Source organism: Euleptes europaea, chromosome 6 (assembly GCF_029931775.1).
Source record: "Euleptes europaea isolate rEulEur1 chromosome 6, rEulEur1.hap1, whole genome shotgun sequence".
NCBI classification, from domain to species: Eukaryota; Metazoa; Chordata; class Lepidosauria; order Squamata; family Sphaerodactylidae; genus Euleptes; species Euleptes europaea.
In genome coordinates this window covers 36,248,541-36,267,625 of record NC_079317.1, presented here as the reverse complement: position 1 = coordinate 36,267,625, position 19,085 = coordinate 36,248,541, and the positions used below count along the sequence as shown (strand labels likewise).

The 19,085-nt window shown below is 44.1% G+C and overlaps 2 protein-coding genes across 2 annotated transcripts in view; one reads left to right on the top strand and one right to left on the bottom strand.

Moving 5' to 3' along the window:
- The first annotated feature begins 409 nt into the window (after positions 1 to 409).
- NPC2 (NPC intracellular cholesterol transporter 2) lies at positions 410 to 10,421 on the top strand. Its single transcript, XM_056850880.1, has 4 exons — positions 410 to 495; positions 8,321 to 8,428; positions 9,301 to 9,473; positions 10,335 to 10,421. The coding sequence occupies exons 1-4, from the start codon at positions 417 to 419 to the stop codon at positions 10,419 to 10,421; spliced, it is 447 nt and encodes a 148-aa protein (XP_056706858.1). The 5' UTR covers positions 410 to 416.
- Positions 10,422 to 13,313: 2,892 nt separating this feature from the next.
- Positions 13,314 to 19,085, bottom strand: part of LTBP2 (latent transforming growth factor beta binding protein 2) — a 147,780-nt gene continuing 142,008 nt past the window's right edge. Inside the window, exons 32-34 of the mRNA XM_056850879.1 lie at positions 17,983 to 18,258; positions 15,820 to 15,969; positions 13,314 to 13,484 (exon numbers count right to left, since the gene is read on the bottom strand). Of these exons, the coding sequence (XP_056706857.1) occupies positions 13,318 to 13,484; positions 15,820 to 15,969; positions 17,983 to 18,258 (593 nt within the window). The 3' untranslated portion in view covers positions 13,314 to 13,317. The remainder of the gene's footprint in view (positions 13,485 to 15,819; positions 15,970 to 17,982; positions 18,259 to 19,085) is intronic.

Sequence of the window (19,085 nt, the reverse complement as noted above, 5' to 3'; positions counted from 1 at the left end):
CATATCAACATATAAGCAATATCCAATACTAAAAATAATAATAATAAAAAAAATATCATTAATTCGACAATAAAATGACTTCCCCCTCTCCCTCTTCTAAAAATAAATTGTATGAACTTTTGCTGACGGAACGAATCCCAAGGCCTCCTAAGCGTCTTGAGGCGGCGGCAAGCGGCTGTGGCAACGTCCCCGCCAGCTCCGCCCTCCGGCCGGCCGGCCGACCAACCAAGCAGCCAGTCGGGGCGGCCTTGGCAGGGCAGGGCAGGGCAGGGCAGGCCCGCCCCCCTGAGGCGACTGCGCAGGGGGCGGGGCTGGGGCGCGTGTCACGTGACGCCAGCGCCGAGTCACGAGCGCCTGCTTTTCTTGCGGCCCGCCGCCGTCTGCGGGCAGTTTTTCGCGCTCTTGCGACCGGGACGATGTGGGCTCTGACGCTGCCTTTGCTCCTGGCCGCCGCCGGCGCGGTGCTGGCCGAGCCCGTCAAGTTCCTGGACTGCGGTGAGTAGCCCTTCACGCCCCCGGCTCTCGCAGCAGGGCGGGCGGCGTGTCTCCTCCGCCCCGAGCCGTGCAGCGCGGCCGCTTGGGCGAAGTCCTTCCCGGCGGCTGAGAGCGAGTGGGGCGCGGGGCCTCCGAGCCGCCTCCACCCGCCCCAGGCGAGGTGCCCTGCAGCCCCCAGGCGAGACAAAGGCGAACTCCCACCAAACGCGATGCAAAACACAGGAGCGCCGCTTAATTCCCCGTTCCTATGAAGCGGCAGGGAGGTTCTAGGGGAGCTGGAAAGTTTGCATCGTGTTTGCATTAGTTTAGTTGTTCCTATTAAAAAAGTATTACACGGATTTCGTTCTAGCAGGGGAGGCCATCTACAGATGACCAGAGAAAGGGCCAGGATGGGCAGATACTAATTTATATTGATAGACAATTTACACATAATTGCTGTGATTCAAATAGAAATACAACTTTCTGTAGCGCTGTCAGGCGGAGTTCAGCTCCTCTGGTGACAGAATAAAACAGAAGTCTTTAAAGACTAACAGTGTTTATTTTTGCGTAAACCTTCATGAGTCAGAGCTTACTTCTTCAGATGTATATCTGAAACCTGTCACTCAAATACTTAGCAAACTCTTTCAGCCAAACAACAACTTCAGCGGACTTTACCAGAGGGAAGCGGGACATCTGCCCGCCTCAGTTCTAGTGTTTTGGGGAACTGTGCCACAGCTAAGTTATCGTTATTCTGAAGTTTGCCCACGGTGGTCTCTGGGATGATCAAGGTCTTGGCAACAGTGACCACCCCCTTTTACTTCGAAGGCATCCTCCTCTTCTCTGTCTCCCAGCTTCCTAGGTGACATTAAGGATGTCTGGTGCTGCTTGTGAGAATGTTGTCAAGCAGGACAATCAGGGCTAGTCTCTTCATAGTCATGGGATCAGAGGACAAGTCCTCTTATGGACTGAGAGCTGGCTAAAAAATAGGAAGCAAAGAGTAGGAATAAATGGTCAGTTCTCACAATGGAGGGATGTGAGTGGCGGGGTCCCTCAGGGATCTGTGTTGGGACTGGTGCTTTTTAACCTGTGCATCAATGACCTGGAGCCAGGAGTGAATAGCAGGTGGCCAAGTTTGCAGATGACACCAAATTATTTAGGGTGGTTAAAACAAAAATGGAGATCCAAAAGGATCTCTCCAAACTGGAAGGCTTTAAGAGGGGAGTGGAAATGTTCATGGAGGAGAGGGCTATTCATTGCTACCAGTCAAAATGGATGCTAGTTATGATCCATACCTATTCTCTCCAGGATCAGAGGAGCATGCCTATTATGTTAGGTGCCATGGAACACAGGCAGGATGCTACTGCAGTCATCTTGTTTGTGGGCTTCCTAGAGGCACCTGGTTGGCCACTGAGTGAACAGACTGCTGGACTTGATGAGCCTTGGTCTGAACCAGCATGGTTTTAATTGTGTTATGTTATGTTCTCTTACAGTACAATCCTAAAGAGAGTTTCTCCAGTCTGGAGTCCATTGAAATTAATGGGTTTAGATGGGAGTAACTGTCTTTAGGATTGCACTGTAAATGACTTTGTTCACAGAATTGTGGTTCAGAGGTCACAGACAATAATAGTTTAAGTGGATTTATTTAAGACATTTTTAGTCTTTGTTTCCCCTTAAATGCACTTATGGGAGGGGGCTGTGGCTGAGTGGTAAAGCATTTAGTCCGCATGCAGGTTCAGTCAGTCCTAAGCATCACCAGGTCATAGGTGATGTGAAAGACCCCCACCTTGAGACTCCCTGGAGAGTTGTTGCCAGTCAAAGCAGATGATACTGACTTTAATAAACCAATGGTCTGATTCAGTGTAAGACAGCATCACATGCTTATTAGAAACAGTATTTTGCAGGCAGAAAGTCCTAGGTTTTATTTCTAGTTTCTTCAGCTAAAAGGACTGAGTAGGAGGTGATGTGAAAGGCCTCTGCTTTGGGACCATTGAGAGCCACTGCCAGTCTGAGTAGACAACACTGACTTTCTTCATAGACCTGAGTCAGTGGCCTGAGTCAGCTTGAGGTGATAAGGCAGCTTTGTGTCTTCACATGACTCAATGAGGGGTGCCACAGTATGAGTCGTGGTTGTCTAAAAGTGGGTTGTTCCACTAACTGTGGTTAATTGAGGTACGTCAAACCAAGATCTGAAAGCACAGTGAGAAGGTGGTTGGCTACATGTAGTTACACTTAACTACGGTTTTGCATGATATACAAATGGGAAACATTCTGGCTTAATCCTGGCTTGTTGCCTGGTGTTGCCTTCATTGCAGTGCATGCTGGGATACCGCTTGAGTCTCTGCAAGGGAGGCAGGGGGGAGAGTGAAGGTAGTAAAGCCAGCATTTGTTGAAGCAAACCAGGATTTGAACAATTGTCCATGAGCTGCAGTTAAAATAAACCACGGGTTTGCACTCTGAACGGGGTGCTTGAAACAATTGTAGAAAGCAATTTCATGAAAGCAATTTCATCCTGGCTATGATATCTGTATCTTTGAATAGCAGTTGCTGGGGGAGAACAGCCAAGGACGATTGCCTTAATAAAAACCTGCTTGTGGGTTTCCAGGGGGCTTCTGGCTGACCTTTTCTGAAAATGGGATTTTAGTCTAGATGAATCTTTGGTTTGATCCAACATGGCTGTCCTGAGAGACACTGAGAGAGGCAAGAGGCTTTGGCGATAGAACTCACTGCTGTGTTGAATATGATTTTACCCCAATCCCCACAATCCCATCTCAAAGCAGCCCTCTTGAGGTGCAGCCTGGCATGATTGTGGTAGAAGCCATGATTGACAGGGGGAGCTGAACCTTTTTCATCCTGAAACTTCTTCACCCCTGCTATTTTTGTCCTATCAGGAGTTACTCTCTGTCATGTTTCTCTGCGGGGGAGAAACACATTTCAGGGCAAATACACTGGTGGTGGTAGGCTTCATCCTCCTGCTTACCCATACTGCACTTGAAAGCTCTCTTCTTGCTGATCCACACTATCTACAGTTATTTCTACTTTGGTCCTGTGGTTTAACTGCTGGTTGCTAACTATGTTTTATTTGCCTTCAAATAAAACATCCGACTATATAATTTTATTTCCACCCCAGGGAGTCATTGCAAGTCTTGTAATGGATGTTACTTGAGGGAAGTGACTGGATAAAAAGAACGAAGGCTAATTCTGGTGTTGGGGAATCTTTTTGTTCTCAGTGAGTCCACATAGGGGATTAATTGTTACTGGTCTAAATCTTTAGTAGGAAACTAGAAAGGTGAGAAGTGGCATCCAAGATTAAAGGATCATTCATTCATTCATTATAACCCGCTTTTCTTCTTGGTGGGGATCCAAAGCAGCTTACAACATTGTTCTTTCTGTCTCCATTTTATACTCACAGCAACAGCCATGTGAGGTAGGTGAGGCTGGAGAGGGTGTGACTGGCCAATGTCACCCAGGGAGCTTCTATGGCGGAGTGGGGATTCCAACCAGAGTCTCCCAGGTCCTAGTCTGACACTGTAACCACTATATCACTCTGGTGTATTAGACATTCAATCCTTGTGTGGCTGCTTATGCAGAACCTAATGTTCCTTACATAAACAGGCTGCCTGGAATTAATACATTAATTAATACGTTACATTAATAGGCTGCCTGGAATTGGAGTGCCATCCAATTCCAGGCAGCCTATTAATGTAAGGAACATTTGAAACAATTACTGCTGAAAGTTAAAAGAGAAAGTGCCAAAGCAGGACTACAGCTGAACATCAAGAAAACAAAAGTAATGACTACAGGAGAATTACACAACTTTAAGGTTGACAATGAGGAAATTGAAATTGTTCAAGACTTTCTATTCCTTGGCTCCACCATCAACCAAAAGGGAAACTGCAGCCAAGAAATTAGAAGGAGATTGAGACTGGGAAGGGCAGCCATGAAGGAGCTAGAAAAGATTTTGAAGTGTAAGGATGTGACTCTGGCCACCAAGACTAGATTAATTCATGCCATCATATTCCCTATTACTATGTATGGGTGTGAAAGCTGGACAGTGAAGAAAGCTGATAGGAAGAAAATAGATTCCTTTGAAATGTGGTGTTGGAGGAGAGTGTTACGGATTCCGTGGACTGCCAAAAAAACAAATCAGTGGGTTATAGATTAAATCAGGCCTGAACTGACCCTAGAAGCTAAAATGACTAAACTGAGGCTATCGTATTTTGGTCACGTCATGAGACGACAAGAGTCACTGGAAAAGACCATCATGATAGGAAAAGTTGAGGGCAGCAGGAAAAGAGGAAGACCCAACAAGAGATGGATTGACATGCTGGGATGCAGAGAGTAGTCATTGGTGACCATTGTACTAAGCCTTTTAGCAGTGAGATGTTTTCTGGGAATGCTGTTTCCTTGTTAGTATGCAGATATGTGCATAAACCATGGATTTTAGAAATGCTCCCCATAAGTTGAAGCACACTGAGTCATAACTGACATATGCATTTGCCCCTATCCAGGGGCTTGTGTATATAGGGTGTGGTTATGATTTTGCAAACAGCCTCTGTGCTAAATACCCACTTCCTTATTCTTTCAGCATGAGAGCCAATTTGAAACTAAGGCTGCAGTTTGTTGGATGTGCCCTTACAAAGGAATTAATCCTGTTGAACTAAGTGGCTTACTTCTGAGTAAGCAGGCATAGGAATATTGGGTGGGAGTTAAGCTCTCTTGTTTTGCTCTGCTCATGGATAAATAGGATTATTAATTCATTAACAGTTTTAAACACGAACTGAGCAATTTCATGAGGCCGCAACTTCCTTCCAAAGCCTGCACATGTTGCTAGCAAAAGTTTCTGAAACAGCTGAATGCTCAATGCATCACTAGTCATGTGAGAGAAGAAACCACTTTATGTGGCTTAGAGGGCTGATTCACACTTCACAAAGCAATTGCATTTGCTGTTTCTACATTTTTATTTGTAGAATACTTTTGCAAGTGCCTTTCCATCTTGGCTAGATACACAAGGCAATCAGTAGGGGTTCTTTTTAGTGCTAAGTATTGCACACTATAAGGGGAAGATGAATTTGCTGACATGAGTTCGTCACTGTGTTACCTTTAGATGTGGTTAGATGTAAGTTTCTTGAGATGGAGGCCTCTCTTTCCCCCCTTCTTTTGGTTGTGCAATAAAAGTCCATATATAGTTATGGTGCTACATGAAACAGCTATGTATGAAAGCCTTTCCTCATAGCTCCATCTCTCACTCCATGTGACCAAGAACCCAGAATGGGGCTGTGCACATGGAAGCACATGATTATAATCGCTGGGATCACTAGGAACAGGTCTGGCCCTTAGCGCACTGTTTTTATTTCTGTCATGTGCGAATTACTATTCGCCATTCACTGTGAAAAGAAAAGATCTGTGCTTGGGAACAACTTGGTTAGTGGTGAGGTCAAAATCTGCTCTTCATCCTGGCATGTCCCAGCCTTCAGTGCAGGAGGGTTGTACCTACCAGTGGTTCTTGCAGTATGTAAGAAATCATTACGCATACCGTTCTTCACTCACCATAATGATGAGCTTTTTGCTAATAACTAATAAACAGGGGCACATAGCAGACATTGCCCCAAGGCAGTTGGAGCCTCACAGCACATGGCTACCATTTGTTCCCAACTGTTTTCTGACTGGTTTCTCTCCTTCATACTTGAAGGTGTTAAGCACTGCCAATAGCTTGTATATGTGGCAAGTGTGCTGGCTCTATCTGGTTCTCCCAGGGGAAAAACAAAACTGTATCCCAAATTCATTTATCCAGCTGTTCTTAAACTGTTTATTTTAAAGTAATAATATTCATTTATTTATTATTAATTTCTATCCCACCTTTCTCCACAACGGGGACCCAGAGCGGCTTACAGCATGCTCCTCTCCTCCGTTTTATCCTCACAACAAACCTGTGAGGTAGGCTAGGCTGAAAGAGTGTGACTGGCCCAAGGTCACCCAGTGATCTTCCGTGGCACAAGTGGGGATTTGAACCCGGGTCTCCCAGATACTAGTCCAGTACTCTTGACCACTACACACCACAAGAGTTTGGGGCTGATTTTGTGACGTAGTTTTAGTAGAAACATTCAAATCCATAAATAAAAACCAACTCTTGCCCCTTATGTCTTATGCAAAATGGCTTTGTTTGCACACTAGACTAAAGTCTTAACATCGTGATCTGTACTTAAGATTGCCTAACTTAAGGCCCTTTTTCCTGTAGGAAATGCTTAGTCAGAAAGTTGACCAAAACAAGCAAACATCTGAAAAACAGCCATCCAAAAAAACAGGAAGATCAGTAAACTGATACAAGATAGCAAGAAACATGATCTAGCAACTGCTTAGAGACCATAATTTTACTGGTGAGGGAATGAACAAAATCAGTCTCAATTCATACCAAATTTAGTTGTGTATATCTGTGAATGAATTCCATTCCCTTGTACCCCATAAATCTCAGCCTAACCAGTTTGTGCTATTCAGTTTTAAATCACCTTAAGTTTTCCCTATTATAACTTGCTGATTCAAGTTAAAACCCTTCAGGGGGCTAGATGTTGAGAGATACAAATTGGGGGTTACCACACTTTATATTCCCAACGATGTATTAAGAGTTTGAAAATGTTGTAAAAAACATTGCTTTAAAAGGGTTTTTGGATACCACGGCTTATAAATGGTTGGAAGACGTCTTCACAGCTAAAGGGGCCGAACAAAGTGCGAACAGTATTTTTTATAACGTTTTCAAACTCTTAATACATTACTGGGAATACAAGTGCGGTAACAGCCATAGTATTGCAAGCTTTCTCAGGGATAGCAAATCAGCTGCTACCTGTCTAATTCTTTAGAATTTGTAAGGGGAAGCAATATAACAATAGCCTTGACATTTCCATCATATTTAAGTACAACTCTGGCTGGCTTTGCTGAACAAACGAGGGCTTTTATTCAATTTCAATGGTTGTGAAACACTCCATGTCCATTCCTAAGTGTATCATTGTGGAAACAAATCCTACAGATTTCAAGGAAGCATATTTCCAAGTAGTTACATTTCTCCATCCTCCCTACACTGAGCTGTTCTAGATGGATTTTGGGTAACTGAACTGCTTGCTTTTCAATTTAAAAACCCCCGGAGTAGTCACTTGGTCCAGGGCTGGAGTGTCACATTTTCCCATGGGAACTGTCCAGGGGTTCTCAAGGAGCCATTGATATCAAGGAGTAAATTTTAGCTCCAAACGGCTGTGCATCCAGTAAGGTGGTATAACACGGGAGTGATATTGTAAGTTGGATCAAAAAATAGGATCCCTGGTAGTTCCTTAGTAAGTATCACAGAAAATCAACAGTGACAGTAACCAACTTCTAGTGCTACCTGAACACCGCTCCAATTTCACCATTTCTATGATGAGGTTGTCAAGATTGAAATGCTGTAGTCCAGAGGATGTTCTGACTAACTCTGTGGAAGATTTGTGCCTCCCCGTTGTAGGATGTGTCACTTATTCTGCATTCATGTTTATATGATGAATTGTTGCTGAAATTACGTCTTTGTCCTTAACCAAGTCAGTTGTTTCTACCTGGGATTCTTTGAGTAAATCTCAGTGGTTAAAACTCTTCCTCTAAGATGTACAGGTTGTATTTTCCAGTGTGTCTTTTGGTTGACTTCTTGTTTCCTTGTCTGAGTGATAAATGTCTATTTATCTAAGCTTGCCAGTGCTGATTAATAACATCTTCTTAAGCAAGCGGCGTCCATAGTAGCCTGATTGTGGCACCTTAACCAAAGCACACTTGTCACCAGGAGGAGCTGGAAATATCCCATTAACATGATTCTTTATTTGCGTCCTCTTCACAGGTTCCAAAGATGGAAGTATCAAAGAGGTCAACGTGAGTCCTTGCCCCTCAGAACCTTGTATGCTTCACAAAGGGGAGTCGTACACAGTCAATGTCACATTTTCTAGTAGTAAGTACCGTCTGTTGGCTTCCACCTTTCTTATAGCTGCAGTATGCACAGGACTGAAGTATCTTTCCTGTTCACGTTCAGCATTTGAGTCAGGGAGGCTTCGACTGATCTGTATTTCTTGCATGGAAACATTCCATGAAGGAATACTATGGAAACCATATGTGCCAGTGCAATCCTAAGCAGAGACGACACAGTTCTAAGCCTACTGGCTCCAGTGAACTTAATAAGGTATAACTCTGGTTAGGTGGCAGTGTGCATATTATGACTACACTCATGTCTCTTTTGTGTTTGTGTTCTTCCAGCGAGTCATGATGGGTTCTGCTCTTTCACAGTTTCAGTGGGTGCACAAAACCACAAGAGATTGTTCTAGCTAATGATCCACATTCAGCTTTCAAGAGGTTTCCTGCACGTATCCTGCACTTTTGATGTAAACATATGTAAGATGGCCTACAGCATCTGATTAAAACAATACAACAGAAAATATATTAACACACACAGAGTAGGAGGTGAGAAACCAACAGTAGATAAAAATGTTTGGAAGAAGCAGAAGGTAAAAACAAAACAAAAATCAGTCCACAATAGTACTAGAAGAAGTTTTAGAAACACTAGAAGTGTTTCTTTGTAAGAAACCTGGAGGAGAGAGATGGAGGTACTTAAAGAGTACAACAGGGTAGTTTTTTTCATGCACATTTTACAGCAGTCAGGAGAATATAGCACAAGGGTTGGCAAAGGTAATGAATGCACTGCAGTATTGCCTTGGTGCACTGGAAGTAGTTCTTCTCTTGCATGCCACCATAGGAAATGCAGGTACTGCTCCTCAGTAATATAAGAATAGCTATTCTTATTTTGTTGATCACTTTCCTCTTCTGCAGAGATTGACAGCCAAGGCAGCCAAGCAAAGGTGTATGGAGAACTTCTACACGTGCCCATTTCCTTCCCACTAGACCAGGCTGATGGATGCAAATCTGGTATCCAGTGTCCTATCCAGAAAGACCATTCTTATAACTACTTGAACAAGCTTCCAGTGAAGTCTGAGTATCCATCTGTAAGTGTCTAAATGGGCTAATCCCAGGACAAAATCCTTTTGTTTAATCTATAGAATGAGTTGCTCATGGAAGGTGGTGGAGCCACTCAGATCAGCAATTGGTTAACTCTTGCCTGGGAGGCCCTTGAAGTTTGCCATATTGGAGAGAGGGCAGATGAGATTGAGTGTGAGTTATCACACACACAGAATTCTCCCAGGTGGAGTTGTCACAAACAGCAGATCAAGTGACAAAACCCGGGTCTGTATGGGCACACTTCAGACTGCAGTAAGCATTCATATGATCAGAAGTTCCCTAAGGGGGGGAAATACCTTTATGTATAAAACTGGCTTATGTGTCAGGCCCGAGGCTAAACTTGAACACCTTCTGCTTGACATCTGATTTTCCTATGAGCAGCAAATTATCTTGTTCAGAGGATCATGCAGTCACGTGAGCCTCCATGTGCAGTCTGAAAGTGCTTCCCTCCACAGACAGGTTTGTTCAACTATCGTCTCTTTGTGAGACAGCGGTCTTGGAATTCTCTATTCCTCTTGAGAAATGTGTCCCTAACTGAGTCCGGGAGGGTGTCAGTGGAAAACATAACAAACTTTTAGCCACAAATGGTCAGGGATGTTATCTCTTTGTATAGAGCCATATACTGGTGATTTTGCACAGAGGGGTGTATTGAAAGAGAATGGGGAAATGAATAGTGTGTGTTCTTTTAGCATTAATATGTCTTGCTTGAGAGCCTTGCTTTTCAGCACAGATGGGAATGATTTTGAATCTCAGTGTGACAACTTTTTTTGCCATTCACACACACACACTCTCTCTCTCTCTAATGTGTATATGTCTGAGGATAAACTTATCTTACTATTGTTTTCCAGCTGAGACTAGTTGTCAGATGGGAACTGCTTGATGACCAAAACCAGATGTTGTTCTGCTGGAGGATTCCTGTCCAGATCACTGATTAAGGAACCCCAACAGTCTACTGGGGAAGGAAAGAATCTGTCTGATACAGACAGAAGAGTCAAGTGCTTGGCTGTAAAAGGCATTTCTTATTTTGATTCACATAACTACTCTCTTCCCAAGGTCTAGGCCAGGCCAAAATGAATCCAAGAAGGTCTGGATGGTTCTGGAAAGGACTTTTCCTGCAAGGAAACTCGGCCAGCCAACATCAGGGCTGTTGCTGTTCATCGACACTACCGTGCCTCTCATAATCCGATACTGCAGGCTTCTGCCTGCTCCTTCTCCCTCTCCCAGCTCTGCCATGACCTGGACTTTCCTTGAATCTGCTTTTGTCACCTGTAGCCAAAAAGAAACTGAATAGAAATACCTTTTGCGGCTACTTGCTTCAAAGAAATGGGGAAGTTTCCTGAAAAATAGATGCTAAGCCAAAACGGCATTTGATTCCTATGCAGGGATAACTTACATTGACTAATGCTTTGCACTATCTTGTAAATTGGAGTTGCTGAGAAAACTGCTCTCAATCCCAGCCTCTTTTTATAACTTTAATATTAATAAAGTGTTATAAATTAACATCTGTCTGTCTGCCTTGTTAGGGGATGGTGAAATGTTTTACTACCTGGAAGGTGCTGTGATCCCATCATTGTGCATCTGGAGATGCAGTGATGTTTAACTGCTTGTGGAGCTTGTTCTCCACTCAATGACATAAAGTGATGGAACTTGCTTTCATAATGTATGGATTAGCTATATTCCTGTAACTCACCATGCACTTCTGAAAATGTAAAGGATGGCTTGGGTGGTTGGTGGTGGTGGTACAGGCGCTGCTTGGTCTTGAAAACCACATGTTACAGAGGAAAATGCTCCCTTGCCAAAGCTGTATGAGTTGCCAACTGTAAACTACCATTTCTGAATCATCAAGGTTTTCAGTGGAACAGGTTTCCTCGGGGTGGGGAGGTGGTGTCCTCTCCTTCTTTGGAGGTTCTTAAGCAGAGGCTAGATGGCCATCTGACAGCAATGCTGATTCTGTGAACTTAGGCAGATCATGAGAGGGAGGACAGGAAGGGTTGTGTCACTATTTGGCTCTCGTGGCCCTTTCTTACGTGCCTAGGATAATGCCCCTCATCACTTTGGGGTCACGAAGCAATTTTCCTTCAGGCAGGATTGGCCAGGGATCCTGAAGAGTTTATTGCCATCTTTTGGGCACGGAGGAGGGGTCACTGGGGGTATGGAGGGGGAGGTAGTTGTGAATTCCCTGATTTGTGCAGGGGGTTGGACAAGATGACCCAACTCCATGTTTCTAAAATCGATTCTTAGGTGCTTCCTTCCATCCCACTGTTTTGTAACTTAAGCCTGGCAAACACAAGGCAGGAATGCTTATTATTAGCTCCAGTACACGAGCCATGAGGCACTATATAAAACCATTTATTTCACGTTATGTTGTATTCCCCTCCCACATAGAAAATACCACTTAGAACATTTCCCAAAGCTAACAAGTGGTAATCCTTCCCACTTCCCAAACCTATACCCCAGCAGTCATAGAAAGTGCAGCAGGGAGATGCCTGGGATGAAAACAGAAGGCTTAAGCCAAAAAGGCCTTTGGAGTCCAAGCTACTGCCTGACTATAAATAGAATCCATATGCTCTGAAGTTGGGCAGTTTTTGTTCCAGGCTCAGGTATGAAAGGCTGTTTTTTTTTTTTTTTGCATTGCTAGCAAGAGGGGCTTTGGGAGGTAGGATTACAGAGGTCCTGTGACATCTGTGGAATGGGGGTGTTTTTCAGTTGCTGCAGGTAAAAATACACAGACCATCAATGCCTATGTTGATGGTGAGATGCTGTCCATACAACAAAAGGCTGGAAAAGTCCCGCATTTATGTCACTTGGCCATCTGTGACTGACCAACATCCAGCACTGTGCTTCTGAGGGAGGCAAGGTAAGGTGTGTGGAATGTAGCGGTGCTGTGCAAAGTAAAGCCCCACCTACCTCACAGGGTGTCTGTTGTGGGCAGTGCCAGATTTACCTATCGGCTTGGCAGGCTGAAGTCTAGGGACTCAAAATCTAGGGGCCTCCAGCCAAGGTGTATAATATATTTTTTTTCAATCACTACGGTATTTAACAACAACATGTCCTTTAGAGGAGAAATTGTGAATTGCAATATTTTAAACACCGGTCACCATCCTTGGCTTCACTGAATCTTGTTTAAAACACTCTTCCATCTTCCTCTAGCTGTGAGGGTGGGGGATTGGGAGGGGCCTCACAAGTGGAATAGACTGGGACCTCTCTTCGTCTAAATCCTGCACTGGCTGCGGGGAGGGGAAGGTTATTGTAAGCCAGTTTGATTCTTCCTTAAGTGGTAGAGAAAGTCGGCATATAAAAAACAACTCCTCTTCTAAAGGGATTTTACACAATATGGGGGGGATAATGCAGGTGGGGATAAGGACTAGAATAACTCATGGGACAAAATCCTACAAAGAACTGAGGGGCAGATGAGATGAAATATGAGTATAGTATTGGCCCACACAAGGGGGTCTGGTTTGTTTTATAAATGGGGATTGGCAAAGACAACCGGGCAAATGGTGAGGGAACTGGACCCTGAGTGCACAGCAGCTGAAGCAGTAAGCTTGTGTTGAGTAGGCCCACAAAGATGATGCTTGAACCTTTCAGGCTTTCTCATTGGCCTTTGTGTGTTCAGCCCTTCTCATTGGCCTTTGTGTGTTCAGCCCTTCTCATTGGCCTTTGTGTGTTCAGCCCAGTGAGAGGTTGCATTTTTGCGCTTTGGGAAACCATGGACGGACAGGCTTTAAAGCTGATGTTGCAGGAGTTCTTGCCCAGATTGATGGGCCTTCAGCTCCACGAGTGGCATCTGACTGACGGGCTTGCCTCTGTCAAGGCACTGCCCTTCTGGAATCATGCTGCCGCTGGACTCTGAGCTGTCTCCAGCACGCAGCGGTGGGGTTCGGCTAAAGCTACGTGTCCAGGCAAGCAGTTGCAACGGTAAGAGCCCTCAGTGTTCTCGCAGATGCTGCCCTCACACAGGGGCACGCTGGCACTTGCCTCTTCACATTCATTAACATCTGATGGGAGAAGAAAGAGAACATCCTTCAGACTCGTTAATATGGAATCTCGCCCCCAGTCCCCTCGGCCAGCATTCACAGTGAGGACTAGTTCAACTGAGACACCGGATGCACATGAAGTACCCAGCCTGGGTTCCTGGTGGCATGGTTAAAGGGATTTCAATCCATACACCAGGTCACACATGTGGCGTTTGTACGCGAGTGCAGCTTTCCTGTGGCTAAGGAGTGAGTACTGCCTCTATAGGAGGCTGGTGAGTACTGCCTCTATAGGAGGCAGCACAGTGGGCGAGAATCTTCTAGCAGTGCTTTATATGTCCCTAAGAGATCCGCAAGTAGAAGAATCCAATAAATAATGATTTGCTGGCATCAGGTGGTGTCATTGAACAGTTGTGCATTATGGTCTGCAAAAATACACCCTCACAGCAATGCACAAGACTTCCTGTGTACTATGAAACCAAGAGTACTACTAATCTGGCATGGAACCAAAAGTAATATCTCAAATACCTTTTCCAAAAGGACTTCAGCACAAATCCCCATTTTTCCCCCCTACACGTTGAGGTCCCTTCAATAGGGCTAAGGTTCTGAACAAACAACTGAAGTGGGTAGTGCCAATTTACTTTTGCTGATTTGTCCAGATCATGCCAGCTAGCATCTTGACCAGGAGTCTTAGCAGCCTAATTAGCGCCAACATCCTGTCTTAACTCACTATCAATGGGGTTGGCATGCAAAGAGTTGCTCAGCACTGTGAGCTACTTCATGCTTAAAACAGCAACAATTACATGCTCCATGTTTCACTGGTGCCAGTAATGTGTCGCAAGGCACTTGACATGCCTTTCAGCAAGTATCCCATGTAGAAAGGTATTGCCAGGAGTTTCTGTGCTCTGCACACTGTGACAGGAAGACATGCAGCTGCCTTGCACATTACAGGGTAAAAGTGGATGCATGCTGTGTTTCATTTGTACCTATTTCTACTGGGAAATGTATGAAGGGCAAACAGCTCAAAAAGCTCTGGACTTCTTAACCACTTTATGCAATTTCATTTTAGCATTGTTGCCTTGAGCTCTGCCTGCAGTGCCATTTTAACAGGTTTTCCCCTCCATCTCCCAGCCTTAACTTTTGTCTCTTCAGCTTTAGCTTGTCCTTCTGCTCAGGAAAGGTGGCTTTTACTCTCAATTGCAGGCCTAGCCGCTTCTCGCTCTGCACACACTGAATCCTCTCAGTCAGCAGCAAAGCTATTTATTCTCCATGTAGACTATAAAGTTAGGTTTCTACACTAAAGAAAAGAAAAGGTACAAGCTGTATTGAATTCTTCTGAAGGAAGAGATTTTTGCAAAATGAAGTAATGCTTTTCTGCCCTGTAGCTGCTGGGCCTTATATGAAGTTCTTTCACTAACAGGATTCTCAGTTATGAAGGACCAACCTGAAAAGAGCTTTTCCTGTTGTTTTCCTATGTAATTCATAGCGCACACACACAACTGTTTCAACATTAGACTCCAATTTTCAGGGTTGCCAGCTTTTTTCTTCTGGCATGGTTCTAGGGTTGCCAACCCCCAGGCACTAGCTGGGAATCTCCTACTTTAACAACTGATCTCCAGCCAATAGAGACCAGTTCACCTGGAGAAAATGGCCCCTTTGGCAATTGGACTCTATGGCACTGAAATCCTTCCCCTCTCCAAACCCCACCCTTCTCAGGCTCCACCCAAAAAAACCTCCTGCCAGTGGCAAAGAGGGACTTGTCAACCCTACATGGATCCTGTTCCATTAACTTATGGTTTTACAGGAAAAGGTTTAAACAGACCAAGTTTCCTTATTACTACGTCTCTAAGACGTCTCCCTGTTTGGTAGCTGCTAACACCACCACAGCCCTGCCAGGAAAAAAGTTGGCAGCCTAGTAACAAATTCCCTTTGTATGAGTTCTTTCAGCAGCAGGTAAAGACTGAAAAGGGAGGGAAGTTGGCATGGTATGGCCCAATCTTGGAAGCTAAACAGGGTCAGTATTTGGAAGGGAGACCACCAAGGAAGGCTCTGCAGAGGAAGGCAATGGCAAACCACCTCTGCTTCTCACTTGCACTGAAAACTCCTTGCTGGGGTCACTATAAGTCGTCTGCAACTTGACAGCACTTCACACACGCAAAGACTGGAAAAGGTTTGGAGTTCTGTATTTGCACTCCCAAAACCTAATTAAAGTATATGGCATTGCAGAGCATAATCAAAAGCACTGAACTCAAGCTAATTTTTTTTAAATCTGATCTCTTGGAACCCACTGAAATACTCTCAGTGATAGGCCACAAATCCTGCTCAGTTTCTGGCCTCTTTTCCCCTTGGAGCTACTTACCCACACAGGCCATGCGGATCAAGTCTAATTGGAAGCCATCAAAGCAGTCGCAGGTGTAGCCCTCCTGCACGCGCACACAGCGTCCATTATCACACCCATTCAGAATCCCACATTCTTCAGCTCGCAGCCCTTCAAAGTTGCTGTATTGCCCTGGGGAGACAAGGAGAGGTGGGGCAGTGTGGTTAGAGTGTCAGACTAGATAAACGGCCATGAATCTGGCTATGTGACCTGAAGCCTCTATCACTCAGCCTTACCCACATTACAGGGTTGCTGTAATGATAACAAGAAGGAGGAAGAATCATAGTTTTAGCCTGCCCTAAGATTCTTGGGCCCTGAATTGGATGGCCCCAGGCTAGCCTGATCTCATCAGATCTCAGAAGCTAAGCAGGGTTGGTCCTGGCTAGCATTTGGATGGGAGACCACCAAGGAATACCATGGTTATTACACAGAGGAAGGCAATGGCAAACCACCTCTGTTAGTCTCATGCCTTGAAAACCCTACTGGGTTGCCATAAGTCGGCTGCAACTTGACAGCACTTTACATACACACAAGCTTCTTGAAGTAAGCACAGGATTGAAATGCACTACATAAATACTGCTTGTAATGGACAATATACAGGGGGATTGTCCAGCAAGAAAAAAAGACATTATTCTAGAAGGGAAAATGCATCAGGAAAAAACCTTTTCAAATGCAAATATGGTAAATGTAAGGACCAGCATGGGCCTGAAAATTTTTTCACAGTTCTGTATTTTTGCTCCAGCATTTTTTGTTAAATCCTCCCGTTTTACTGTAAGTTAAATAAGTATTCTTTTTTAATATTAAAGAAAAAATAATAGTGGACACTAAGGGAAGCCAAGAGACAAGTAGCCTTTGATTTAATGCAAACTGGGAAGAGAGACTAATTGGACTCAGAAGCAGCAGGAGAAAGGCTCATGAAATCAAGTGTGAGAGCACTTAGAGACCAAAATGGAAAAGGAAAGTAATAATGATACAGACAATCTTGAAAATATGACATTTGGAAAGTCCCTGAAACTATATAGGGTATGGGTTGTCTCAGAACACACCTGTTTATTTCTAAATAAAACAAAACCAGGTTATATGTCAAGCTGCATTCTTGTATGTTACATGTGTGCCAAAATGTACTCTTTGTATCATTAATGTGTTTGAAGTAACATGGTATAGAGGGGTTTGTGGTTTGATGATAAGGGGTGGAATACACAAAAGTAAACATGGCTTAAGAAGTAAACAAGTTAGACTGACCTAAATTAGGCAAGAATAAGGCCACTGGGAAATAGACCAATCACAGCTTTAGGAAACATAGATTTGGAGCCCTGACCTGAACAGCCCAGGCTATTCCTTTCTCATCAGATCTTGTAAGTAAAGCAGAGTTGGCCTTAGTCAGTATTTGGATGAGAGACCACCAAGAAAAACCAGGGTCACCATGCAGAAGCAGGCAATGGCAAATCACCTCTAAATGTCTCTTGCCTTGAAAAGCCCACCGGGGTTGCCATAAGTCAGCTGTGACTTGATGGGAGAAATTATTTTGGGATAGAGAAGCTTACAGGACCCAGAGTGAAGTTCTTTTAAAGTGATGAGATAAGCCTACATCAACCCAGCGGTCAATAATTCTATAGCCTGGCCAACCAAGTCTAGAAGTCTATATAGCTGATAATAACATGATTATTCTAATAGGATGGATGATGACTAGGGATGCTATATGCTGTAAGCAACATACAATATGCTGATAATAATAAAGCATGTATTGCACCATCTGGTCTTGTTCTCTTCAAGCACAATCCATCACAAGTACAAAGATCCCCTGAGTAATGATGTCTGCTGGACTTCACTAACAAAACGGAAGTGAACATCTTGTTGCAAAATAACTGGTGCAGCCCAGTAAGTAATGTCATTTTGTAAATGGAACCAATAGCTGTTATAGGGGGCACTTCAAGAAAGCAAAAACAGTGTGGAGAAGGCACACTGCTAATGACCTGCATGGTTGTTCACAAGGTCTTTGTAATATGTACATTGGCCCTCAAAGAAGGAGGTGAGGAAACTGCCTACAGCCTGGAATCCGGATGGATTAGCTGAGGAAGCAGTCATTAGCACAACCCTGGGCACAAGCTGAACTAGATGACCATTTTTTCTCTTTCCATTACTTACCAATATGGCCAGGCACATAGTGTGGCTGTGTTTGTGCAGGGCGAAGCTGTGGTGCTTGTAGGGATGTGCTCTCTCCAAATTCAGTGTTTGATTCTCTGTTGGAGTGGCTGACATCAGCGGCACCATACTCAAGACCCAAGTGGTTGTAATAGGGTTCTAAATCAGGGCTATAGAGTCCATATTGGTGGTCTTCCTGATTTGTTCCATATTCATAGCCAGGCCTCTCTTGGAGTCCAGCCTCACCTCTGGCAACATTGCATAGCTGAGCAAACTCCTCTAGAAGCACAGGAAGAGAAAAGAAACTGGTAAGACAGAGCGCAACAATAAAATCTAAATGCGCCACTGAGCAAAAATGATGCACAGACCAAGGATTCAGGGGGATTGTTTCCAGGGACTAATTTTAACTTGTTTAATGATTTGAAGACCTGACAAATCTTGTGAGAGACTTCTGACGGAAAAACAAACAAACAGAGGTCTTTGGTTCTTGTAGGTTATCCGGGCTGTGTAACCATGGTCTTGGAATTTTCTTTCCTGACTTTTCGCCAGCAGCTGTGGCAGGCATCTTCAGAGTCTGGTTCAGGTTCGTAGATGATACATTTACCATTTGGAGCCATGGTGAAGAAAAATTAATGGACTTTCTAAACCATCTTAATAATATCCATCCAAACATTCAGTTTACCATGGAAAAGGAAATTGAGGGTAAACTTCCATTTCTTGACACCCTTGTCATCCGTAAAACAAACTTTCAGTTAGGTCACAAGGTCTACCGGAAACCAACTCACACAGATCGCTACTTACACAGAAACTCCAACCACCACCCCCGAGAGAAAAGAGGAATAATCAAAACATTAATGGACCGTGCAAGACGGATCTGTGAACCACAGTTTCTCAAGGAAGAAACTAATCATTTAAATCACGCACTGCTAGCAAACGGCTATTCCAAGAATGAAATCAGAAGGGCCATTAAACCAAACAAAAATCAGAAAACTCAGGAAAAACAGTCTTCCATAGGTAAGGCATTCTTGCCATTTATTAAAGGAGTCACTGATAGGATGGAGAAACTTTTGAAAAAACATAACCTACAAACGGTGTTTAAACCCACC